The sequence below is a fragment of the Neodiprion pinetum genome, chromosome 4 (assembly GCF_021155775.2).
Source record: "Neodiprion pinetum isolate iyNeoPine1 chromosome 4, iyNeoPine1.2, whole genome shotgun sequence".
NCBI lineage: Eukaryota > Metazoa > Arthropoda > Insecta > Hymenoptera > Diprionidae > Neodiprion > Neodiprion pinetum.
The window spans coordinates 5,087,246-5,114,709 of record NC_060235.2 but is presented as its reverse complement, the minus strand read 5'-3'; the positions used below and the strand labels follow the sequence as shown (position 1 = coordinate 5,114,709).

General features: G+C 40.2%; 5 protein-coding genes across 8 annotated transcripts; 4 read left to right on the top strand and 1 right to left on the bottom strand.

Moving 5' to 3' along the window:
* The first annotated feature begins 375 nt into the window (after positions 1-375).
* LOC124216889 (serine-enriched protein) lies at positions 376-7,750 on the top strand. 4 transcript variants are annotated; one of them, XM_046621962.2, is made up of 10 exons: positions 376-681; positions 1,064-1,240; positions 1,313-1,560; positions 1,638-1,773; positions 2,507-2,545; positions 3,332-3,449; positions 3,524-3,681; positions 3,785-3,916; positions 3,981-4,163; positions 4,269-7,750. In XM_046621962.2, the coding sequence occupies exons 3-10, from the start codon at positions 1,328-1,330 to the stop codon at positions 4,437-4,439; spliced, it is 1,170 nt and encodes a 389-aa protein (XP_046477918.1). In that variant the 5' UTR covers positions 376-681; positions 1,064-1,240; positions 1,313-1,327; the 3' UTR covers positions 4,440-7,750. The 4 variants fall into 4 exon arrangements, with proteins under 4 accessions (XP_046477918.1, XP_046477917.1, XP_046477920.1 ...); XM_046621961.2 differs by having other exon boundaries at positions 1,060-1,240; XM_046621964.1 differs by having other exon boundaries at positions 1,060-1,240; positions 4,273-4,435.
* A 3,991-nt stretch (positions 7,751-11,741) lies between these two features.
* On the top strand, positions 11,742-14,967 carry LOC124217724 (alpha-amylase-like). The gene is made up of 6 exons (XM_046623711.2): positions 11,742-11,953; positions 12,357-12,671; positions 12,734-13,167; positions 13,302-13,677; positions 13,785-14,273; positions 14,373-14,967. The coding sequence occupies exons 2-5, from the start codon at positions 12,489-12,491 to the stop codon at positions 14,019-14,021; spliced, it is 1,230 nt and encodes a 409-aa protein (XP_046479667.1). The 5' UTR covers positions 11,742-11,953; positions 12,357-12,488; the 3' UTR covers positions 14,022-14,273; positions 14,373-14,967.
* Positions 14,968-15,701: 734 nt separating this feature from the next.
* On the top strand, positions 15,702-17,678 carry LOC124217723 (alpha-amylase-like). Its single transcript, XM_046623710.2, has 5 exons — positions 15,702-15,897; positions 15,973-16,406; positions 16,497-16,872; positions 16,947-17,435; positions 17,530-17,678. The coding sequence occupies exons 1-5, from the start codon at positions 15,727-15,729 to the stop codon at positions 17,539-17,541; spliced, it is 1,482 nt and encodes a 493-aa protein (XP_046479666.1). The 5' UTR covers positions 15,702-15,726; the 3' UTR covers positions 17,542-17,678.
* A 2,491-nt stretch (positions 17,679-20,169) lies between these two features.
* LOC124217217 (alpha-amylase 2-like) lies at positions 20,170-21,914 on the bottom strand. Its single transcript, XM_046622613.1, has 5 exons — positions 21,828-21,914; positions 21,324-21,757; positions 20,839-21,202; positions 20,245-20,733; positions 20,170-20,181 (listed from the first exon to the last, which is right to left on the bottom strand). The coding sequence occupies exons 1-5, from the start codon at positions 21,912-21,914 to the stop codon at positions 20,170-20,172; spliced, it is 1,386 nt and encodes a 461-aa protein (XP_046478569.1).
* A 6-nt stretch (positions 21,915-21,920) lies between these two features.
* On the top strand, positions 21,921-25,340 carry LOC124217720 (alpha-amylase 2-like). The gene is made up of 6 exons (XM_046623708.2): positions 21,921-22,015; positions 23,346-23,535; positions 23,599-24,032; positions 24,134-24,497; positions 24,619-25,107; positions 25,209-25,340. The coding sequence occupies exons 1-6, from the start codon at positions 21,936-21,938 to the stop codon at positions 25,218-25,220; spliced, it is 1,569 nt and encodes a 522-aa protein (XP_046479664.1). The 5' UTR covers positions 21,921-21,935; the 3' UTR covers positions 25,221-25,340.
* The last annotated feature ends 2,124 nt before the right edge of the window (positions 25,341-27,464 follow it).

The window sequence follows — 27,464 nt, the reverse complement described above, 5'->3', positions numbered from 1 at the left end:
GAAATTATTTCGTCGAGTAAATAATTGAAAGTGACGATCGTTTCTAACGAACGGTCATTTTATACCTTGTCCTTATGATCCGCGGTTTAATCAATATACGCGAGGGATGATTACACCGTGATTAAATAGCTGCGATGAAAAATTTCCAGGCCGTGCTGACGCCTGGTGTAATTTTTTATTTTTTTTTTCACTGTTTTTTCCTTCTTTCTTTTTTTTTCTCTTCTTTACCTTTGTTCCCGAGGGGATAATTTTTATCTCGAATTAAAAGTTCTTCAATAAACAACCGAGAGTCGGATGGGCGCAGGCTCGACGGCGTCGCGGCGCAGGCGCCGGTGATGAAGGTTGGCCGCAGAGTGTGGAGAGGCGAGTCTATAGGGTAAGAAGTGCACCGATAGAAACGCCGTTCCGTAGTTCAGATACGGTATTCATTCATAGGTAGACCCTCTGCCTAGATAACTCATCGGCACTAGCGCACATCAGGATAAACAAACTTCATTTTATCACAAGCAGGTTCATGCCCAGCTAGTTTCGCGCACAGAATTGTCGATCACGAGTTTTCAACCTTGCATCCAGGTTATTCAATCCGTTGAAAATCATTCGTTACACGCGTTTTACGGGTGTGCAATTAATATTATGCCCCTTCGCAGGGTAATCAGTGACGCGCAAACTTGAAGACGACAGGTAACGTGACATGTTGCGTAATACAGCTTTTCGCCACCTCTCCTTAATCTGCATAACTTCCTTCGGGTTTTGATTTTCTTTTTTTTTTTTCTTGTCAAGACACAGGCAAGTACGCCACGCTGTTTGTGTACTGAATTGAAATTATTGAAAATAAAAACTGCAACACCGTGATATTATCACAACTTTCGGTTGAACTCAGAATTCCTGATGCATAGCTGTTGGATTAGAACAACTTTCGAACCGACGGGTTGATAAGCATATTACAATACCGCATGTTTCTGCAATAACGAAGAACCTTTATACAGGCGTTCAGATTTCCCGACGCTACAATCATTCCAACTTGAACTTATATATCATACATGACAAACTGTTGCACAGGCAGGTTCGTGCCGCGGTCTTCTTCCCTCGGAGTCTGGGGTGTGAATAAAAAGGCACCGAGGTCCACAAAGCGTATAATATGCGTAACGAGAATTTGCCGCAATTAGTGAAGTGAGGTAAAGTGTTTTTTCGAGGGAAAAACAGCCCGGTGGGCGAGCGGGCACCGGGACTCCAGCAACAGGTAATTAACGAGAAGCTCCGGTGTCAAATGGCCAGGGTCCTTATCTATGAGGTGTAAAAATTACGGTCCCAGGAGAGCTCTGGGTCCATGCCTGAGGCGTCGGGATCGGGCCTCGGCCTCGGCCGTGGCCTTGGAATGATAGGCGCGATGGACTCGCTGCTGGACGAACCGGACTACTCGACCTTTGAGAACAAGAGCGGACTTGCCGAGGACATGAAGTTCCTGGCAAGCATGCCCGAGCTTTGCGACGTGACCTTCCTCGTCGGTGACACCCGGGAGCCGGTCTGCGCGGTCAAGGCAGTCCTGGCGGCTCGTAGCAGGTGAAAAACCGCGTCGAACCCGCCCCGGAAATGGACTCCGATGCGTATTCCAACGCCATTGGCATTATCTGTTTCAGGGTCTTTCACAAGATGCTTTACCAGGCGCCCAGCCCACAGCGCAAAAAGGACCCACCACCCAAGGAGAACAAGATACGTCTCTTCCTGAAACGAAGCTCGGAGCCACTGCTCAATCTCCAGAACGCCACTCAACAGGTATAACCAAAAATACTAACATCTCCGCTTCGTAAGAATTCGCCGATATTGTGGCCCAAGTGTGCAAAGGCCGAGAGTATAAACTCGGGAGCGCAGATTATACGGTGAAACGGATTGATAAAGATCTATATTTTGATATTTGACGAATGATTAGGCAGACACGCATAACACTGTAACATACAATTGTGCTTAGGCTCAATACAAGAATGCTGCAAGGCTTCGAATGATCGATTTTTTCGCTTTGAGTGACACCACTTACCTCTACACGTACTCGTGTAATACATTATTGTGCAGTAAATTTTATACAAAAACAGTAAACATTAACAACGGTTCGTTTGCGTATGATACGGAAGAACGGATCAGCCCCGTTTTTTTTTTTTTTTTCATCCCTGATTCACCTGATTATCGATATATTTTATCAACACCGCATTCTGTGTATATGTGTAAAACGAAACTACTCGACACCTTGAAAATATTCAAATTTGACCACTGGAGAGAAAAAAAGATAAAATGAAAACCACAAGGTAAAAGAAAAAAGAAATCACAGCCGAGTTGAGGGTTGATTTTTTGAACGTGAAATGAAACTAATAGCTCATGAAATACGACCCTACCCGTTGTTGACGACGGTGTTGCGTAAACCGCGGTTGGCGTAAATTGTTAGCCGCAACACGGGCTTCGGTGTTACAAATTCAAAATAGCAATAGTAAGTGTGTATTTGTTATGTGTCGTGTAGCGATCAGGCTTCGCGCAGCAGCTGGCCCCCATTCAAGAGGTACTTTAATCACCTATTTAATCATAAAACTCCTATCAATTAGTCATCTAGTAGGAGCTGAAGTATGCCTTTATATTTTCACACACGTACTTACATGTATACATGTATGGTAGATGATAGAGTCAAGCATAACCGAGTTAGGTAGCATCGGTCCCAAGTATCTTCAGTACCGGGCAAAGTCAGTGTAAAATTTGTTTTAATTTCACATCAATTAACGGCCAACGAACAAAGGAACAAATAATCGGAACTGATATACCTACATAGGCAAAATTTACGCTGGCTTGAACTGATCACTAAATAATTTTCTCTACCAACACCAATTGTCGAATTCTCACCCCGACTTGGTTCGTGCCTGTTGCAATGTGCTCTTACTTTTAATGTATGGATAGTGTGCTTGCACCAGGATTGATTATAGTGAGCTTTGGTTGTTTGTTAAATTATTTCACCGCAGTCGTACCGCAACTCGCTACACTGTTCGTGACTGTCGTTATTGTGAAAGTTATTTGAGAAAAGACTGCGGGGCGTAAAGCACGGCTACACGTTCGTTCAATGTTTGACGATCAGGTACTCCATAATTAACCACTATCGCTTGTTCCGCACAAAAACATCACCAGCAATATCTTCTCTTCTACAGTCGCTCAGCATGGACTCTCTCTTTCGATTCTGTTACACTTATAGCTAACGTACTTGCATCAGCATATTATTTATGCTACTGATCGTACCGAATTTCATACCTTGAATCGGACAACGCTCGAACCCGCTAATGACAGTATTTCTTCATCGCAGCCACAGTCGAACCAGCATCACACTCTGATCATAGAGGAGTTCGAACCCGACGTGTTTCGCCAGCTCATCGAGTACATCCACACCGGATGCGTCACTCTTCAACCGAGAACTCTGCTGGGTCAGTTTTTCCCAATCAATAGGTCAACGACGAACCTCTGTAATCACTAATTTTTCCCCATTCTTTTCTCCCAGGCGTGATGAACGCTGCCGATTACTACGGACTTGACGAGCTCAGGAGAGCTTGCGCCGGTTTCGTTCAGTGCTGCATAACGGTCGACACGGTCTGCGCTCTTTTGGCTTCGGCGGAGCGGTACATTCAGTACAAATGTACGAAATCGCTGGTGCAAAAGGTCGGTTGAACCGTAGAGCTAACCCTTTCTCTGGTGATAAAATCATCTCTGCAATGTCAAATGGTTCAGCGCTAACGGCACTTCTCATTGGCCTGTGTAAAAGGTCCTGGAGTTCGTCGACAAGCACGGGAACGAGGTGTTAAATCTGGGCTCGTTCACCCTCCTGCCTCAGCACGTGGTCCGGTTGATACTGGCCAGGGAAGAACTCGTCGCCGAAGAGTTCACCAAGTTTCAGGTAAACGGTCAACGTCCCTCTCTCGCGTATCGTTGAAATTAAACGAGTCCATTTTAAACCGCAGGCCGCGCTGATGTGGAGCAAGAAGTACTTCGACAGCAACCAGAACACTCCGCTGAAGGACGTGATCGGTAACTTCCTGGTCTACATACAGTTCCAAAAAATACCGGCGAACGTACTGATGCGGGAGGTTCACCCGCTGGGTCTTGTGCCCGACAACATAATCATGAACGCATTGGCCTATCAGGTGCGTGTCTTGACTCTGCGAGGTGTCGATCGTTTGGAAACGGGTCGCGCCTCCCCGAAGCGAGGAAGCGGGAGGGTACGGCACTTGACTAAAGGGTTGTTGCAGGCAGACCCAACCAGTGTCGACCCCGGGAAACTCTCCCCACACAGAGTGAGGCGTCAGGGTAGGAGTATGTCGGTGCAGTCCTCGCTCGACCCTTACGGCAGCAACACGACCCTGAGCTCAAGCGGAAGTGACGTCGGTTCGGACCAGAAACAAAACTCGGGTAGCAACTAACCTACAGCCGCGGCCGCCCCAGCTGCGGCCGCTCCGAACGTCCCGATGCCTTTTCCAGAACGCGAATCCCCCTTAATTGTTCCGCGAGAGGATGTCGGCGGCGACCCCGCGGCCGCTGACTTGGGCGGCCTCTACATCCGCTTTGTCCTTAGGCAGGAGGGCCGGGCAGACCTTGTTTGGCTCTACAAGACGCACAAGTTTTAATCACCTACAATTACAAGGAAGATATCCCAGGTCGATATCTCCGATTTCATTTCTTTTCTCAAACGTTACGGTGGACTGAACACTAAGCGACACGTATCCTTTTTCGTCCGCCATTCGACGCTTTAAGGGGGTGAGATAACCTTCTCCAAAGTAAGGCACGTCAAGAGGCGATTCAGCATTTTTTTTTTTTTGAGAGAGAAAATTACATTCTACCTTTCTCGTCATGAGAAAACTTTCCCACACTGAGAGAAATTTTTAGTTCCGGTTACCGTTCGGTCCTTAACTATTTTCATTTTTTACCGCAATCGAAAAATATAGTTCTAGGTAGAAAATGAAAATTAGTTTTCTAGCTGTTACCGGGAAGTCTGGTATCCGTTACTATTCTCTCTCATTACGATCACTGTTGCTATATTTTCTTGTAACTATTGCGAAAATTTAATGCTCGTGCAACAATAAATTCACGTTAAAGCCTTATTTAACTAAAAACGTAGAGTAAACCGAACAAGCTGATTTTGCGTTGCAGTTACCAAAAAAGGATCGACAATGGCGCAAAAGGGTTACGAGTACCTCGTTTTTCCTAATTCCAACAATATTCAAACAGTTTTTTTAACGATACCTGTTTTACTGAATTTTTCTAGTTGCTATAAAAAATGAAATTTTTCTCAGTGCAGTTGGATTGATTGAAGGATATTATCCTCTTCCGGGTGAAACTGCCAAATCGCCGCTTGACATGCCTTACTTTGCAGGGTGGTTTTACCCCCTTAAAGTGTCAAATGTGGCAGATGAAACAAAATACGTGTACCTTATTTTTTAGTCTACTATAACAAATTGCAATTAAAATCAAATCGGAAAGATCGACTTGGAATACCTTCCTTGTTAGTCGATCCTCGTCTTCACGTGCAGGACAGGAATTTCGCGGTATCTAAATTGAGGAGGTTTGGTTGGATGGAAATTGATGTGTCTGCAGTTTCGAAAATTCGTTTAAACGAAGATTTGAGACGTCAACCCTGTTCCATTGTTGAGAAAAATTCTCAAACAATTGCAACCCGATTGAAGGGACTAATTGTAATTTTTCGTGCTTCAAGTTCCAGGTGGTGGGGAATTTTATGCATAGAAACATGCTTGGTACGTAAGCCTGTATCTTTGTTGGTTCAGATGAACGCTCGGAACTTCAGTTGCATGAAAATTGATACTTTTTGCCAATTAACGCGAGAGTGGCAATGTGGAGAGATCAGAAGATGAAATTGTTGCAGTATCGAATTTTGACAGACGCGAAAATCTATTTCGTGTAGCTTCAAAATGTAGAAAATCTAAGCATAGTAAACCAAAATATGAAACTTCAGAATCCTGACGTTTCTTATTTCTAACTTGCTACACCAATTCCTGTTCAGTCTTACCTTTTTATGCTTCGCCTTTCTATACTTCAACCTTCCTGCATCTTCACTTTCGATACTCTACATTTTGAAACTCTGTCAAATAGATTTTCAAATCTCAGAAAATTCAATATTGTGACCTTTTTATTTTCTGGTCTTCTATATTTTGAGATAGTATACATTGAGTATTTATCAAGTTATTATTTATCAAGAAGCTGTAATGGGATTATAAACAGAAACTTAGATATCGATGCTTCGTTCAAATCTCTTCAAAGTGCTTTAAAAATCTAGCAGATCCGTTTGATTACACTCAACAATGGTTTATACTATTCAAACTACTGTTTTTTGCAGATTCATCGATATTGATTATGATGAACCGATTGGAATATTCAATTGACTATTGGAAAGAAACAAAAATCTGTTTCATTGACTTGAAAAGTAGTCATTCGAATAAAATAAGTGATCGTAAATTGAAATCCAATAAATGCGCCTGATTATTGACTGTTTTAACGGGATTTTGTAGAAAACATTGAATTCTAAGCTATTGTTTATCCTTCGATTATCTTTTACTCTTGTGTCTTTAAACAGACTTTCTCAGCTTTCAAATATAATACTTTGATAAATACTCAACGTACAAAAATCTCTTAATGGATCTAATAAAAGATATCGACTTTTGGCTCACAAACCTTCTTAACAGCACAATAACTCTGCAGCTAGTCCAATGTCAGAGTTGAGTATTTTTATTTTAGTTTTTTTTACTCCCGGAAACTTCCGGTTCATTTCTACTTCTTTCCATTTTAGGGGGTCGAGTTTTTTCAATATTCGATTATCCGTAGAGCCTCAATTTCCTGGTCGAGTAATTTTAGCCGGTATACAATGAGCATATGCAATTCAAAGAAAACAGATTCGTTTTACGCTCAGAATCATCATGATTATATTCACGGCAAAATACCTTGTGCTCTGCGATATTTGAATTTATCGGGGTTTTTTTACTGCAAATTTCGTGCACTCTTCAGGCTGAGTTAGAAAAATTTCACCAGGAAATGTGAGAAACGGCAGATAAAAGCGTAGCTCAAAATATAAGAATTTTTTGTCACGCTTCGCGTCGAAGTTTCAGATAACTAGTACAGTTTTTAATTTCGATACAATCTCCAGAAAAAAATCTTCCATTGAACAATTGTCCTGTTTGTCCCTGTCCGCTGAATATTTATGGGTTTCTCGAATAGCGATAAAATAGCGTAATAAAAAAATCAATTAATATTCTGTCATAAATAAATGCTCAATTTGATTTATTCACGGGGACATTGGCAGGTTTGAATACATATTATACATACACACGTAGTCAATATACATAGAGTATATTGATATACAAAATTATAAATAATACAATTATAACATATCCATCAATCGAGCGATAAATAATACCTCGTAATGGTAGTGACGTTTTAAATTATATATTTGATACTACTACAAAGTCACAGTAGCTGTTGTTCTCCCATCATTTACGTGATGAGAAAGAAATTAGAAATATCGCGATTGAATCATTTCGCGTGTTTAGAATCCTCATGAATATGTGTAACAAGTATCGACGAATCGATGCGTAATCAGTTAGAGAATATTAAAAGCGTGCATCAATCATTTACCTTACAAAAAAAAGGAAAAAAAAAAAAAAGTAACGAGAAGCCGGCGAATATAAAAAATTGAACGAAACCACATTACGTGTTCTCCTTCGATTGCGAAAATGACTCGTGTATATATGTATATCCCAGAAAGCCGTATTGACTTAATGATCATGCGATCAGTAATATTAATCAGCGTTGTGAAATCGAGATCTATCGATCAAACATTTCCATGCATCCTTGTCGTGTGAATTTTCGCGAGTTAATCAACCCTCGCCCGAAGCGCACTAACTGTGATCCTGAAGATTTCTTTTTTTTTTTTCTTCTCATCTTAGCCTCAGGGGGTGTGGTAACCCCCCTCCCCATACAGACTGAACTTCGCCATAAAGTTCAATTGATAATTAATATTAAAAACTATATTCATTAACTTGTAATACACCAAGTTGTGTAACAGCAAAGATACGTCATACTGCGTGTTTTTCATGATTTATACAAAACCGGCAGGAGCCCCGCCTTCCTCCGATGCATGCACAAGTTTTCCACCCCGAGTCCTGTCGATTATCCCCAAAACTATTTGTCATCGTTCCGTCAACACGCGACTTATAATGAAGCATTAGACGCCCGGTACAAACAGAAATGTTGTAAACGATAACGATTTAATTGCCAAAACAATTATACCCCGTTGATAAACATGGATGTCAATTTTGAACCGACGAATTACAATTAAAAATAATGTCAGTTTTGTTTTCAAGTTTTCGAACAATGACTTACTGGCAATTTATAAAAAAATCTATTCAGAAAACGAAATGTACTTTGTATCCTGCAAGTATAGAACAAGATGCTGGAATTTTATAATTCTTGTGAATTGATCCATAACTACATATTCGGTGTTTAATTTGATTCCATGTATATTTTAAGGGAAAGAAGTTGTTTCGATACAATTGAACTCAATCAATCATACTTAAAACTTTTTTTAAATCTCAGATTAATATTTTTGACGATAATCCGTACGTCTCATGCATCTTTAAATTCTGCCATGGCTGGTGGTTGGCTGTTATATCACCTGTTGTCAAGTTGTTATTCGAAAAATACTGCAAGTTGTGTTACAGCGCTGATGGACGTTTCGATTACGATAAATTTGGCATTAGTTGATCTTGCGAGATTTTCCCTCAATCGAGTGATCGGTGGGAGACTCAACTGATAAAAGGTGCTTGCGAGATCGGTGCTGACTTTTGCCCCCTATGACGAAGTCATTTCGATCAGTAAACATCGATAAAATCGCTAAGATTGCATATCGGATACGATAGAGAATCGAAGTTGCCAGGCATTCTTACAACCAGAAATAAAAATAGTTTCGAGTTTCCATAATACTCTGGTATAAACAAATCGACCGATCGAAACATCCATTATGCGTCGTCAGGTTAGTTGCTACCCTGCAAATATCTTATCCACATTATATAGGGGTTATTTATATATCTAAAAGAAGTTACGTAAATATAAGCAAATACTATCATTGTTATGTATTTAATATTAAACAAAGAAAGAAGATAAAAACAAAAAAAAAATTATTGTCCCGTTTTTCCGTGGATTTAAAATACGAGTGTTATACGGACATTATATTTAAAAATATAATGTTTTAATAATGATTACTGCGCTTTATCGTAGTAATTGATATATTTTTTATTTCATTTTTTCACCCGCGTTAATACGAATGAAGAGGGGGGGGGGGGGAGGGGGGGGGGAAGAATAAAGGTCGCGAACTGATATCACTTATATACTTCATGTAAGCATTATATTATACATAATGCCTAATAGATACATATTTTTCAAAACGAATTACCTCAAAATTCTCACTCTAGACGGTGAAACTTTTTTTTTTTTTTACCCCTTTCAATTAATCATCAGTCCAGACAGCTTGTAATATGCCGGCACTGCGATTGAAAATTCACCGCGAATTTATCTGATCGTATGTACCGAAAAATGAAATACCCTCAAAACACGTCCAGGTATACACATATAGATATGTGTGTACGCCTAACGTATCAAAAGTGCCGGCTCAGCTTCTGTGACATTTCTAACAGCGTACGCAAACTATACAGTCAAAGAACAAGGACGGATCAGGCGGTAACTAGAACCGCTTTTTTACTCATATACATATATATATATATAAATTTCGTTTAAAATACGACTAATACCTTGTGACTGTCGCGTTGCTTGTTGATTGCCTGTATGTTCACGTACCTGGAACATTGGATTTTGATGTGAAAAATTGAAAAACTCTTGCATGGTCGACGACCGCGAATTATTATTGTTGTTATCAGTTTTTACTGATTAGTAATTAAGTTAAAAATACAGAAAAAAAATTACTTTTACAGATTTTTTTGTTATTTTGTCGATATGACGGGACGACTGGATGAAAAATTATATGGCCACGAATGTTTCATAATCAAATTTTTATCAATGTGTGTAACATGTTTTCAATATGTTACATAAAAATGCGCATAAGTGTCAATGATATGTTTGTAAATGTGAATAACTGTATTGTCGTACTATTGTATAGCCTTGCGTGCAGCGATGTATAATTTTGCTTTTAATTTATGAGTGCCAATAATTTCATCGTATTATGTCTTTTCGGCAAGACAAAAAAATATCGTTCAACAATTCAATTCCGCATAAATAATCTTACGAATTTTCGAACCTTTGTCGCGGCCATAGAAAAAAAATTGAATTACATTGTCATAATTTTGGGTAAATCTTTCTCAGAGCAACAAGTCATTTCTTTTTCCGACTATTCGCTCTTCTGTGACCGAATTGGGCGCAGATTTTAATTTTGCAAGTATTGTTGGAATGAGTTTGGGGAAAATGAGTAATCGTATCAACTCACCTTACTATTGTACCTACTCAACGGCCGTATTGCAAAGACATAAGTAATTATAATTTAATTATTAAACATAATTGTATCAATAAGACATTGATACAATTATGCTGTAAACAATTACCGCAAACGCGTCATACGATCTGACCCTTTGTTTTAATTTCCAATGTATTGTACTTGCTATGTAAGATTGAAAAAAAAAGAACAAGAGTATATCATATTGTTAATCATATGCACATCTATAGAGTTTTTATGCCAGCAATACTCATTACTACCTGACGCTTATTAACTATTCCATTGTTATCGGCCGGCGAAAGCCATATCGTTGGATTGTTTTATAGTTACACAAGTATTGGGATGAAATTTTTCTGTGCATATCATAACGAAGAAATATACGTATATATATACATACACGCATTGTTTACGTACGAATACTGCAGGGAAAATTCGTATTCGGTGTGACGTGCAGTTAGGTAGTAACACGCTGGGCAGAAAAGTGAAAGTTAACGAGGTGACAAGAAATTGGCACTAGTTCTCACAATTGCTTGATTTTCTTGGCTTTTGTGTGCATTATAATTACGATATACTTATAGATAAAATTTACCGCAGTGTGAACGTCTCGACGGCACGATTGTTTAAATGTTTCCTCCAACTGCGAAGATAATTTATATTTAACGTCAAAATTGTTGTGTATAATCACTGTGGTCGAGTGAAAATATACTCGTGTATATTGCTGCTATTTGGAATTTGCCAAATGGAATATCTCTATCTGAAGTTCGATCTCTATAATGTTGTGATATACTGTAGCCAAATCAGTCGAAATAAAGTTACGAATATATATCTAATATCATACAATCATACTTCTCGTACATATCACATTTGGGAAAATTTATTCCATCCTTCCAATTAAACAAGAAATATATATATCGGTGTGTGAACATACACACATATATATATATATATATATATATATGTATATGTTCACACACATATATATGGACAGTACATTTCCCATCTTTCGAAAAGTATCTTTGTCTAAGTTTTGCATGACGTTACATGCGACACAATTTTTCTTGTTTAATTTCATTCGTCAGAGAGTTATGGTAATTGCAGAGTAAATGAAATTCAATATGGTTTCATCATATGTACTATACTATTTAACGCTTCCCGCGCTATGGTTAATTTTTGTTAATTGTCTATAGATGGAGCAACTGATGATACGGTCGGCACAGATTGTATAGCCTGTATTCGCAGCCTTACTTACAACTCACACGAAATAAGAATAGTTCACTTCAAAGAGCTAAAATCTAATCTTCGTGTCTACGCGTTAACTTATATCGTTGGAAAGTCGAGTGAAAATCGCCTTCGGCGAAACTTGTTTTGACGGCCGACGTCGACTTGACATAACATGATAATTATACTAACTAGAGATAACGTCAGCAGGTAAGATGAAAAAACACTTCACAGATCGATTGGAGAATTAATGTTGATACAAATCTTCGGAATACGATCGAACGAGTGTGTTTTCTTTTGTACACTCGCGAGAATCCTGAGAAGGATGGTTGCCATTTTGCGGAAAAAACATTTTCCGATATTCTTAGAATGCGAAAAGCACGTTTTAGATTACAGAAACGTTCAGTCTGTTCAATTTTAGTGATGCTATAATACTTTTTCAAGAATACCTTATTGTATTTCACTTCGGCTGCTATGCATTGGAATACTCACAGAGGCACACACTAGCTAGTAGTGAAAATTTATGGTACGCTACTGCCCTCTGATTATACATGAAGAACACGATTACTTACGATTTATCATTGGCACTGACCCCTACTTTTGATTATTTCAGGGTCAGATAATTGAGAAGATATCACGCCGTAGTTACGACTGAATTAAAAACCTAGAATTGTCAACGAGTTGGAAATAACGTCAAGTAAAATATGAGTACCAAGTTTCTTCGTTCTGTAATTCAGTTATCGCAATGCAGTTGAGCCTGACGTTACTGTCTCTGGCCGCATTTGCGGTTGCAACTAAAAATCCTCATTTCTCAAACGGTCGCGATGTCATCGTGCATCTCTTCGAGTGGAAGTGGAGCGATATTGCGGATGAATGCGAAAGATTCCTCGCACTGAAAGGATACGGAGGTGTCCAGGTTGGATTTCTGGTACCGAACGGTTCGCCATAAATGCGTTGCGAACAACACCAAAGAAACTTTTCGTTTCACAGGTCTCGCCCCCGAACGAAAACTTGGTAATAAAAAACAGGCCTTGGTGGGAACGCTACCAGCCGGTTTCTTATAAGCTGGTTACCAGATCCGGTGACGAAGCAGCTTTTAGGAACATGGTGACACGCTGCAACAACGCGGGTGTCAGGATCTATGTTGACGCCGTCATCAACCACATGTCCTCGATTGCAGAGGATGGGTCATATGGCACTGCTGGATCCCAGGTCTTCTACTCTAATCAATCGTGGCCCGCGGTTCCCTACAATTCGGCCGACTTCCATGCGGACTGCGTCGTCACGAACTACAATGATGCTGCTAACGTCCGGAACTGCAAATTAGTTGGCCTTGCGGATCTCAACCACGCAACAGAATGGGTCCGCGAAAAGATCGTGGAGTACATGAACCACCTCATAGATATTGGCGTAGCTGGTTTCCGGTAAGCTTCTGAACTCTTGCAGATATTCTGGCATGCAGTTTCTTAACACACAAGAACTACAGATTTCATTATCGACCCACGATGCCTACCACGAGTCATCTATCAAGGTCATTACTTTATTTTTTTACTAACAGTATCGACGCGGCAAAGCACATGTGGCCCAGAGATTTGAAAATCATCGTCAACCGCCTTAAGAATCTCAATACAGACCAGGGCTTCGCGCCGAATAGTCGCCCCTTCGTCTATCAGGAGGTCATTTATCTGGGACATGAAGCGACCAATGTGTCGGAGTACACAGGCATTGGTAGAATTACTGAATTCAAGTATGGTTTGGAACTGGATCGCTGCTTCAGGGGAAACAACGCTCTTAAGTGGCTGACCAGCTGGGGTGAAGCTTGGGGTCTCCTCACATCCAATGATGCTCTAGTGTTCATCGACAATCATGACAACCAGCGTGGTCACGGTGGTGGTGGAAGTATTCTCACGCACAAAACCTCCAAACCGTACAAGGTGAGCTTTCAAATATCACGGAGCTGACGGGACAGACAGGAATTTGTAGTCCTGAAATGCATTCAAAGACTCTGATCTACCAGTTACGTTCGTTAATTTGATTACAGATGGCAACTGCCTTTATGTTAGCCTACCCTTACGGAATCACCAGAATCATGAGCTCGTTTGCGTTCGACAACAGTGACGCCGGTCCACCCGCCGACTCCAATGGCAACATAACCTCACCGATGATCAATTCTGATGATACCTGCGGAAACGGATGGGTCTGTGAGCACCGTTGGCGACAGATCTACAACATGGTTGGATTCCGTAATGCGGTCAAGGGTACTGGAGTAAGGAACTGATGGGACAATAACAACAATCAAATTGCATTTTCTCGCGGAAGTGCCGGTTTCGTTGCATTCAATTTGGACAGGCAGGACTTGAAGCAGACCCTCCAGACTGGCCTTCCGGCTGGTACCTATTGTGACGTAATATCCGGTAGCTTGAAGGACGGTAGATGTACAGGAAAAATTATAACCGTGAACAGCGACGGTACCGCTTACATCGAGATATTAAACTCCGAGGAAGACGGTGTACTCGCTATCCATGTAAATGTGAGTAAAATCGACGTGTGATGGTTAAAAAATTCTCCGTTCTCAGGTAACAACTTTTGCAGTCTTCAAACTCATAACTTCTCCTTTTGTTTGTTTTAGGCGAAACTGTAGCAAACTCAATTGGATGCCAATCACGATTGTCAATATCCGGCAGAAAAGTTCAATTCGAACAGACCGAAATAATGATATCATATAAAGTTTCCATCCGGTATCGAAAACTAAGGACCTATATTTTCTGTATCAATTCCTCAGTTTCGTGACTTATAAATTAATTGTTCATTCATTCACCCGATTCACGACGATTGCAAAACATTTTTTTTTTTTTTTTTGCGAGTAAAAACTCGGTTAAAGTTTCGCCACAAACATGTTGTGAACTATACGAAATTTTTATGTCGAAAGGAAGAACACAGTTAGTGCTGTAATTTTATCGTACTATCGTGCACGGTTTTGCAGAGCAAATTTTTCTCAACAATGAACAAACAAGAAAGACCTTGATCATTATTATCATTGCAATTCCATCAGATACGTTAGTTGTTTTCCGAGTCCTAGACAATATCCGATAAAAATGTGACTGATCTAGCCACGGCTGTATAAATATGTGACCAGTTGCAGTACGTTAATGAATTTTATTATCTCTTGAGAGAAACACTCCTAGTTTTGATGTAACCACTATTAAAATACCATGATTATATTATATGATTATAATTCCTACCTTGAAAGAAACTTGGGTCTTTTGAACCCAACAAATATTTTTTTGCAAGTGGCGAATGCATTTTATTACTTGAACTGAATTTATCTCAACGAGTCTTTCGTTACTCTAAAAATATCTGTACTGTATAGTTGATTTTGTGCGATTTTTTGTTACCTTATTAAGAAAATATTCGAACAACAAACTCTACTCTGAAAATAAATGTTTTGTTGGACGAAGATTTTCTTTTCTCAGTACTTTTTCGGTTAGCTTTACCGGGTCAAGTTGATAAAATCAAGCTTCCAAGAAAGCGACTTCCGCACAACTTGTGACTGACGTTAAATTTTCAATACACTACTGACTGAAGATTACCTGAGCTGATAAGAGAGCAAAACTGCTATAAAGATTGACCAGCAGAATCACGTTAAGTGAACAGAGTGTGTTGACATTAGTTTCCAGCATAACAATTTAGGGACATCTTGCAGGATGACATGAAAAATATGAATTTCTTTCCAGAATCATCTTTTATTGTTAGTGTGCGATGGTCGATGATAGAATCACGTAACGCTGCGAATTCTAAAATAGAATCGATCAATTTCGATCAATCAGTGTCTCTTCGCATTTGATTTTCGTGGGGTCAAGATTTTAATTGAGATATGTCACAAATGACGGATGAAAATAACACAGGATTATTGACGTACCGATTAGATTTCGGTAAAATATAAATTCACCAACCACCTCAATCCAGAACACAAAGTATTGACCATGCTGCTCGGTGTGACGCTGCTAGCTCTCGCCGCGGTTGCGACCGCCACCAAGGATCCCCATTACTGGGACAACCGTGATGGTATGGTACATCTTTTCGAGTGGAAGTGGAGCGATATTGCAGATGAATGTGAAAGATTCCTTGGGCCGAAAGGCTACGGCGGTGTTCAGGTAACATTTCCGGAACCGAACGGTCGGCCATAACTGCGTTGCGAAGAGCTCCAAAGAGACCTTTTATTTTTACAGATTTCGCCCCCGAATGAAAACCTGATAATCAGCAACAGGCCATGGTGGGAGCGCTACCAGCCCGTTTCTTACAAGCTGGTGACCAGATCTGGCGACGAAGCTGCTCTCAGGGACATGGTAACGCGCTGCAACAACGTCGGTGTAAGGATCTACGCCGACGCCATCATCAATCACATGTCCGCGTCGGCACCGCTTCCAGCATACGGAACTGGCGGATCATCGGCTTATCACGGTGACAGATGGTGGCCCGAGGTCCCCTACGGTTGGAACGACTTCAATTCAGTCTGCTCCATATCAAGCTACCAAAACGCCATTGAGGTACGAAACTGCGAGCTGAGCGGTCTCCCGGATCTCAACCAGGGAACAGACTGGGTTCGCGACAAGATTGTCGAGTACATGAACAACCTTATTGACATCGGTGTTGCTGGCTTCCGGTAAGCTACAACCAACCTCTACATTCGTTGCTTCAGTTTCTCTACAAAGGAAGAGAGAAAAAGCTCAATTTCTTATCACTTTACCAACAGTATCGACGCAGCTAAGCACATGTGGCCCGGGGATTTGGAGATCATCTTCAACCGGTTGAACAATCTCAACACGAATCATGGCTTCCCAGCGAACAGTCGCCCCTTCATATATTCAGAGGTCATTGATCAGGGAGGCGAAGCAATTACAGCATCGGAATATGTACACCTTGGAACAGTTACCGAATTCAAGCATGGTTTGGAGCTGGGTAACGCCTTCCAGGGAAACAACGCTCTTAGGTGGCTGACCAACTGGGGTGAAGCTTGGGGTCTCCTGACATCCAGTGATGCTCTGGTGTTCATCGACAACCATGACAACCAGCGTGGTCACGGTGGTGGTGGAAGTATCCTCACCCACAAGAATTCTAAGCCGTACAAGGTGAGCTAACGGGTCGTAGGAAACATCTACCGACACCTAAGAAAGATCGAAGTTTTTAATTAACTTGATTACAGATGGCGACTGCCTTCATGTTGGCCCACCCCTATGGTATTGCTCAAATCATGAGCTCCTTCGATTTCACGGACAGTGAAGCTGGTCCGCCAGCCGACTGGAATGGAAACATCCTTTCCCCTACCATTAATTCCGACGATTCGTGTGGAAATGGGTGGATCTGCGAGCACCGTTGGCGCCAGATCTACAACATGGTTGGATTCCGTAATGCCGTTAAGGGAACTGGAATCAACGACTGGTGGGACAACAGCAGCAACCAGATTGCTTTCTGTCGTGGTGGAGCCGGATTCGTCGCTTTCAACCTGGACAGCTGGAACTTCCAGCAGACCCTCCAGACTTGCCTTTCCGCTGGTACCTACTGTGACGTCATATCCGGCAACTTAATCAACGGTAGCTGCACAGGAAAGAGCGTAACCGTTAATAATGACGGTACAGCGTATATCGAGATCTTGACCTCTGAGGAAGACGGTGTTCTCGCTATTCATCAGAACGTAAGTCGAACCGGCCCCTAATTGTCACGTTATTCCATTGCAAAGATTAGGCTCCTTTTTTACAGCTTATACTTTTTATTTATACGTTTTTCAGGCAAAGCTGTAATTCCTCTGCAGATGATGGACGTCGCGATTGAAGAGATAACAATTGACGATATCGTCGTTTCAATTTTTTTTGAACTGGTTGTATTATTCTTGTTTTTTTAATGAGCATTTTTTCCCAGTAAATTTTTCACAGTTTCATATTCAATTTTTTTTTTACCTAATTATCACGTTATCAGATCTATCCTGACAATAAATCCTATACAAGTTCAAACTTTGATCTCGACTATAGCATAGATCGAAACGTAAAACATGTACCTGTACCTATATATTTTTGAGCGTGTTAAAACTCCCTTGGCTTCAGTGTCATGAAAAACGACTGTGGAAAATTAAACATTCCGTGTTATCCTCCATCCAGATTCTCCAAGATGCTAATTCGCTGAAATATCAGAGTAAATATAATAATATACTCTGTACTAATAGATATATATATATATGTAAAATTCTTTGTATATATGCTTGTAAGGATTTAACTTAAGATCTATATGATGGATTTTGATGAAACTTTTTTAAATTGTTCCTTATTATTGCAGAAGCGCTATAGACTATGTTATATTTAACTTTTTATATAAAATTTTGAGTTAATAATTAATTAAAGTTTTATGCGTTCTCTAATACTCGAGCTATCACTGAGACCTACCGTTGCCCCACCACTCCGATCGCTCGAAGTGGGGGTAACGTTATTGGTGGGGGGGAGTATAAGTGGGAGAAGCGGAGCTACATCTGCAAAGCTGCCGGTCGCAAATCGGCGAGAACGGGCATCCTATGCGGATCTCTAGAAGCGTCCGTAAGCTACGTCATCGGTTTTAGGCACGGGAGGGTGTGGGGATGGTATAGAAATTTTTTCTTTTTTTTTCTCTTTTCCTAGCACTAAATTAAAAAGTTTTGAATTTCGAACGACAAATCGAATTTCAAATTCAAACAAACGCGTTACCGAGAAAACTGTTTGACGTTATTATCGATAGCAATGCTTTCTGTTAATTGATTCAAGTTAAAAAAAATATTATTGAAGCTTGGAATACGTTGTTTTGAAAAAGAAAAACAGCAAATGAATTAAACAAATGGTTATTGAGATACAAATTCCCAAAATTCGCTCACTTTTTCCGCCGACTTTTCATCCATACCCCCTTGCACGGATTTGGAAAAACTTCGTCTAGCGATCGCAGCAATCTAACACAGCTAAAATCTGATAGTCGCATTTCAGTCGAAACTATAAATTCGAGTTTCTAAAAAATCAATTAGTTTTCACTGACGTCTAGGAGTAAATCTAGAATTTTGTTGGATTTAGAGGAACAAAAACCAAGATTTTTCAAATCTGAACTTAATGTCATTTTAGGGATGTTATACCATAGTTTAATCGACATTCTGATTAACACTAATTGATTCAATAATTTTTTCTTTTTACTTTCTCATGGAATACTTTATTTTCAAGGGGAATCAATCACGAAAATGATGAAAAAACAATTATCTAAATTTATTTCAATAAATCAGCACGCTTGAAGTACCGGTGACTGGATTTAAAGTTTATAATGGACACTTTCAGGCTGAGGATCTCTCATTCATTATTCTCATTATTTCCAGTTTGTGACCATTCTTGCACAATCAGCCGGATCCGCAGAGCCAACACTGAGTCCGAATTGTTTGACAACGACTAGTGAGGTAAGCGCCAAGTTTATTAATTATAAAGATCCACTTTCGTTTTGTGTATAAATTGAACGTATTTAATATCCTCAAGACGAAAATTTTTATCTTTGATCTGCGGTAACTTTCACTTAGGAATTCACCTCAAATTCAGCCTTGAATTATGCCAGCAAACAAATTCATTTATCAATGATGTATCTCATATGTTGCTAGTTGATTATAGTTTCAAATAAATATCGATGCACTCCACCTTCTGATAGTACAATTTTCAAGTTTGTGTTCAAAAACTTACTTACTATCGCTAAATTATGCCTGTATGTACTTATCTTATCTTAATTATAGATATAAGCCCCAATCTTTCAATTAGCGCCGCAAGGAATGATTTCGATCTACGCGTTAACAGTTATTGTTTATATCACGAAATTGCGTGGCTTTGAAGAATGGCTTGGCGCTGGTAGAAGAAATTGACGCAAAGACGCGTGCCACGGGCTTATTCATAACTGATCGCAAATAATCAGTCACCTCATTCTCGACCACTTGTTTCCTCTGTCGATAACAATAAAGAAGCGAAGCAAGCTGATATAGACCCACTTAGGGTGATACATAATCTTTCATTAATCAACCTTTGCTCCTCGCATGGATTCCTGGAAAAGCTTCAAATTTCACAAAGAAACTATGTACGTATAAAATGGGTATTCTATTTACAACAGATTATACAAATTAATTTTCATATAAAAATTTTAACAATTAATATTTATCGAAAATGACGACAGCGCAAGACAGCTGTGAGGGGTGACTTATTACAATATAGACGTGAACAATGGACATAAGCTCCTTGTCGTCAGAGGAAGTGGTTCAGGATAAACAGTAAACAAGTTTTTCGTACAATTGGAAGTACATGATGCGTTAAAACGTCATGATTTTTCATGATACACCGACGATATGAATCTCTCACCGACACACTGTGCAGTGATCTGAGTTATCAACGTCTTTACAGCTTTGCCTGAAAAAATGGAAATGAAAGTTAGAATCGTGAAAACTGTAAACATAGCGCGTCTTCACTCACGTTCTGATGAATAGCAAGTACACCATCCTCCTCGGTAGTCAATATCTCGATGTAAGCGGTACCGTCGCTGCCTACGGTTACGGACTTTCCTGTACAGCTACCGTCCACCAAGCTGCCGGATATGACGTCACAGTAGGTACCAGCGGAAAGGCAAGTCTGGAGGGTCTGTTGGAGGTCCCAGGAGTCCAAATTAAATGCAATGAATCCGGCGCCACCACGGCAGAAGGAAATTTGGTTGCTGCTGTTGTCCCACCAGTCATTGACACTGGTTCCATTTACGGCATTTCGGAATGCAACCATGTTGTAGATCTGGCGCCAACGATGCTCGCAGACCCATCCGTTTCCACATGTGTCATCGGAATTAATGATGGGTGAAACGATGTTGCCGTCGGAGTCGGCGGGTGGACCGTCGTCACTGTCGTCAAATGAAAAGGAGCTCATAATTCGGGGGGTGCCGAAAGGATGAGCCAGCATGAAGGCGACCGCCATCTAACATAACATTAACAATCAAGGTTTCATATTAGGTTCTAAATTTATTACATCCATACACATTGTAAGCAGCGAAAGTTTGGTCTTGGAACTTTGCCAGCAGACCTTATACGCCTTTGAGCTCTTGTATGTGAGCACATCGTCAGAACGCTGGGTATCGTGATTGTCGATGAACACGAAAGCATCATCGGAGGATATGAGACCCCAGTCTTCACCCCAATTGGTTAACCATCTGAGATCGTTGTTTCCTTTGAAGCAATTACTCAACTCTGAACCGTACTTAAATTCGGTAACTTTGCCAAGGTCCACATACTCCGATGCCGAAATTGCTTCACCGCCGTAATCGATAACCTCCTGGAAGATAAATGGTCGACTATCTGCGTCGAAGCCTTGATCTGTATTCAGATCATCCAGGCTGTTATAAATGACTTCCAAATCCTCTGGCCACATATGCTTAGCTGCATCAATACTATCAATGAAAGGAAATTTCGATCAATAAATCGTGGAATGCACAGTTGCTCAGCAACTCAGCTCATCCAGTATGTTAAGAAAGGTCGAAATATGCTGCCAGTTATATTTTTCGTCCTCACCGGAAGCCAGCTACACCAATTTCTATCAGGTTATTCATGTACTCCACAATCTTTTCGCGGACCCATTCCGTTGCTTGATTGAGATCCGCAAGACCAACCAATTCACAGTTCCGGACGTTAGCGGCATCTTGATAGCTCGTGATTTCACAGGCCGAATTGAAGTCGACCGAAGTGTAGGGAACCCCAGGCCATGACCTCTCCGAATAAAAAGCCTGAGAGCCAGCAGTGCCATATGTCCCATCGTCTGCCGTTGATGACATGTGGTTAATGATGGCGTCGACGTAGATCCTGACGCCCACGTTGTTGCATCGTGTCACCATGTCCCTGAATGAATCCTCGTCGCCAGATCTGGTTACCAATTTGTAAGAAACTGGCTGGTAGCGCTCCCACCAAGGTCTGGTATCAATTATGATATTTTCATTCGGGGGTGAGACCTGTGAAAGAAATAGAACTGAGTGTCGACTCTTGATTCAGCACCGGCTGTTTGTCAGATCAATTACTAACCTGGACACCTCCGTAACCCTTCGGCCCAAGAAACCTTTCACATTCATCAGCAATGTCACTCCATTTCCATTCAAAAAGGTGCACCATGCCATTGTGATCATCCCAGTAATGGGGCCCTGTGGTAGCAGCCACAACGGTGGCCAGGGACAGCAACGTAATACCGACCAGCATTTTGGATATTGTACAAGGTGATTGAAACGATTCAATTTATATTCCTCTATAATCTTATCGGTGAACCACTAATCTAATGTCATTTTCACTTTTCTCTCATGGTATATCTTGTCATCAATCCTGACAGCTATTCATTATCTCTGATCGATTCCTTCGAATAATCAATTGGAAGCTATCAATTCTATCGGTTACTGATTCAAGAAAATAGACCAATCTCTCGGTAAAATATCTGTTCGAACCTTAACCGCACTCTGTTGCGTTCATGAATGTTTGTTCTGGTCCCTACCTCAATAACATAGATACGAATAGTGAGATATAATTGTGACCTATGCAAGGTCATTCTAAAAAAAAAAAGTGAAATTGCGTGACAAAGTACGATCGAATTCAAGAAATTGTACGCTGTGTTTTGAACTGTAATGCAGTAGTTGAAATACTGAACAACTGGTAATGAGAATTTTCACATCTTTTCACAATGCACACAGCAAAAGATCATGGAAGTACGTGACTGATTGCAACGCTACTGAACTTAATTCTTATTGTTTCATTACATAATTTCAATTTCATTTATCGAAGTTATATGAGGTTTTCATATCAATACTAGAGACTGTTAGTTCGATTCATAGGCAGATATAACAGAGTCATGATAATAATATCATGATTTTGTATTTCCAACCCTGCCCGAAGATTATGACAATTGCTACAATTATCATGGACCATGACACTGGGATCATAGCTGGAATCTACTTACCGCAATAAGCTTACAAATTCCAAAGGTTAAAAGGAACCGTTCATGGGCATGTAAGGCGGAGTAAAATCAGACCGTGGAAATGACGAGCGGTGTGTACATTTCGCGCGACCGTTAACCCACTATGTGACGTAGCTTTGGATTTCAATGGTGAAACAATTATCGATAAAATCAACAAATATTCATATATTATTCGAAGATAATGATCATTTTTACACACATTTGAGTTCTCAATGGTCAGGACTGATGATAATATGATGATGTCAAGAAATAATATGAATCTCTCGTTACATACAATCAGTTAAAGTTACTGATATATGTGCGTACGGTGAACAAAATTTGTGCGTGTGCAGTATGCCAGCATCATTTGTAGTAGATCGTCAGTGCCTGTATTTGAAATGTACATGCTTGAGATTTGAATCGTGAATCAATTACCTATAGAAACTGATGATATTTACCGATATATATTTGATTTCTGTAATATCTGGATCAACGATAAGACGAATAAGCCACCACAATAATATGAAAATAATATTGTATAGAATTGGACGATTAGATTGCATTAGAATATAAATAAGAAAGATTCTGAAATCTGGGTACAGAATGCTCAAGATGTTGCTGAGTGTGACGTTACTGACACTCGTCGCGATTGCGACCGCTGACACCGGCGTCAAGGATCCCCATTACTGGGATAACCACGATGTCATGGTGCACCTCTTCGAGTGGAAATGGAGCGACATTGCAGATGAATGTGAAAACTTCCTCGCCCCGCAAGGATACGGAGGTGTCCAGGTAAGCAATTGCGAGGAGAATGATCCGCCGTGAACGAACATTACACTTTTTTTCTTCTCACAGGTCTCGCCTCCGAATGAAAATCTGATAATTTCCGACCGGCCTTGGTGGGAACGTTACCAGCCAGTTTCCTACATACTGACGACTAGATCTGGCACTGAGGACGAATTCAAGGATATGGTAGAACGTTGCAACACTGTTGGCGTCAGAATTTACGTGGATGCCGTCTTCAACCATATGTCCTCAGTGGCAGACGATGGCTCCTACGGAACTGCTGGATCTCAGGCTTACTATTCCTCACTATCATGGCCTGGAGTTCCCTACACATCAGACAACTTCCATACTTCATGTTCCATCTCGAGCTACCTGGATGCCTATCAGGTGCGAAACTGCTATTTGGAGGGTCTTGCGGATCTTGACCAGTCGCAAGATTATGTCCGCGCTGAGATCGTGGAGTACATGAACAAACTGATTGAGATGGGCGTAGCTGGCTTCCGGTAAGACATATTATAACATCCGGTATTCTTTTTCAGTCTCTTAACATAGTAGAAGAACATCCATTATTAATGAGTTTGTTTACTTCTATCTTCATGGACAGTATCGACGCAGCTAAGCACATGTGGCCCGCTGATTTGGAGGTCATTTACGACAGCCTGGAGACTCTTAATATCTACCAAGGCTTCGATTCATACACTAGCCCGTTCATTTTCCAAGAGGTCATCGATCACGGAGGCGAAGCGATTTCCGCATCGGAGTACACGGACCTTGGCAGAGTTACCGAATTCAAGTATGGTACGGAGCTGAGTAATTGCTTCCAGGGAAACAACGATCTCAGGTGGTTGACGAACTGGGGTGAAGACTGGGACCTTATGTCATCCGATGATGCTTTCGTGTTCGTCGACAACCATGACACTCAGCGCGGCGGAAGTGTCCTCACCTACAAGAGCTCCAAGGCATACAAGGTGAGCTTTGAAACATTAATTATAAGTTCACGGGGTCACGTCAAATCATCTGCTGCTTACCATGCTCATGGAAATAAAAAGTCGAGAACGTATCGAACGATAATTGTCATTGGTACTTCAGATGGCGGTCGCTTTTATGTTGGCCCACACTTACGGTACTCCCCGAGTCATGAGTTCCTTCTCGTTCACCGACGATGATGCCGGACCACCCGCCGACTCCGATGGCAGCATCAGCTCTCCCATATTCTATTCTGACAACAGTTGTGGAAACGGATGGGTCTGTGAGCATCGCTGGCGCCAGATCTACAACATGGTTGGGTTCCGAAATGCCGTAAAGGGAACCACCATCAATGACTGGTGGGACAACAGCAGCAACCAAATTTCCTTCTGCCGTGGTGGCGCCGGATTCATTGCATTTAATTTGGACTCCTGGGACCTCCAACAGACCCTCCAGACTTGCCTTTCCGCTGGTACCTACTGTGACGTTATATCCGGCAGCTTGGTGGACGGTAGCTGTACAGGAAAGTCCGTAACCGTAGGCAGCGACGGTACCGCTTACATCGAGATATTGACTACCGAGGAGGATGGTGTACTTGCTATTCATCAGAACGTGAGTGAAACTGCTCTGAGCATGCCAGAATGTTTGGTTCGAAATGCAGCATCATTTTTGTGATTCTCGCATTTCTGATTCTTTTCTTTCATCTGTTTCAGGCAAAGCTGTAATGATGACATTAAATTTGGCCACATCATCTTCAATTAATGAGCAACGCTAATCAGAAGACTACATTTTATTATTCTTTTATAATCCAGAGGCTTTTTTGCAATAAAGAATCACAAAAGAAATATATATATATATATGGAACCGAGTGAACTAGTAGCCACGTGACGAAACTCCTTATATCAAAATGTATGTTTATACAATATTCACAGAGATGCCCATGAAAATAGTCGAAATGTCCGTAAACGTACCTGGTAAATTGAAAAATAATGTAATGATGATGGTTACTGATCCATCCCCTTCCTTGCCCGGCGAAAGCCAGAAAGTGGCTTCTGGCGATATACCTTGTCGAGTATGGCAGTAGTAGGCGGCAAGTATTATTATTATTATTATTATTACTATATCCAAATGAATATTACTTGCCAAATATAATTACAGCTTCATATTGTCCCAAACCAATCAGGCGTACGATTTTAATTTACACCATGTTCCACTTCTGCCCCATGCAGTATGTGTGAAATCGTGGTGATTTTTTCTCGAAACGAGTAGCTTTGTTTCACGTAGTATTCAAAAATTTTCTTCGGTAATGAAAAGTCCCAAAAGAGAGAGAAAAGAAGTGAATAAATTATTTCACTCAATTAATCATACGTAGCGTGAATCAGAATGACTAGCAATGGGAAAATATGGTCACAGATAATACTCCTCAAACAACACCAGATTCATATTCCGAAATATAATACTTAAAATTAATTATAACAATAATATTTCAGAATGCTAGCTTTGTTCGTCAGTATGCTCATAGTCAGCGAAGTTGATGTTGCTATTTACGGGTCAAATTTTCCATCTAAAAGCTGAAGTATGGAAGTAATTTCGACAAAATCAACTCAGATTGATGTACGAAAAACAAGTGTTTTCGTTGCGTAGACATCAATTATTTTAGCGGCGCACTAATTCTAATGATTAGGTTTCGATACATAAGATGCAAGACGTCTCATCAAGCTGTACTCATCAACTCTTAATTTCTGCTACACAAAATAATCAAAATTTCTAAACACAAAATATTCAAAACAATAATATGGAAACAATTTTTTTATTAAAATACTTTAATATTCAAAAATGAATTATAAACTATGCTTTTGTATACTTATAATAAAACTACACCTTAGAGGATATAAGCGTTCCCTCTTATTATAATTATCAGTTTGTTCGGGAACCAGAAGATGGCACTATTATTTAATGTTGGTAACACCACTATTATATCTCCGACGAAAAACCATCAGAACTGTAGTTTCAAATTGTTCACTAGTTGGTAGCAAGCAGTTAGATAGTTAACCTAATAAATATTAACTGTTGACATTAAAAATAAGTTTTGTTAGTACTTTTGTCTGGATTTAATAATTAATATTATTCAACGATTTTTTCATGTGAAGGAAAGTATGTCTAAATGTAATAATTCGATGTGTTGCATTTGTTCAAAATTCATTAAAAAAATGTCGCGCACTTTGGAGTCACAATTGCACGGGTAAAGATAGTCGAAAACTTCTTAGCATCTTCATCGGATTGTATATGTTTTGAAGGCCCCCGTATTTTTTTTATGAATTTTGAACAAATGCAACACTTCGAATTATTACTTTTAGACGTAGATATACGCTCATTCGCATGAAAAAATCGTTAAATAATATTAATTATTAAATCAAGACAAAAGTACGAAGAAAACTTATTTTTAATGTCAACGGTTAATATTTATTAGGTTAAATATCTAACTGCCTGCTACCAACTAGTAAAAAAATTTGAAACCAAAAGTCTTATGGTTTTTTGGCCGGAGATAAAATAGTGGTGTTATCCACATTTTTGATTTTCAGTTGTTTTCGATTTATCCTAAAACCGAAGTAGATTAAGATCTGAAACTTGTAAGATCAGCGTACCTTATTAGTACCAACATACCCTCAAATGATGATCCAGATATCCTTCTGAGGCCGATTCACTATGCTTATCGTCCTATGGTCTTTATGTACGTGCAAGATGCCAACATCATGTGCAGTAGGCTCTCAGTGACTGTAATGGAAATGTACCAACTTGAGATTTGAACCGCGAATCAATAACCGATAGAATCAATACATTTTCGTGTATTGCGTAAATAGACTGATCATATTCACCGATATATATTTGATTTCCGTAGTATCTGGATCAACGATAAGAAGAATACCCCAATATGAAAATAATATTGTATTTAATTAGTCGATTAGATT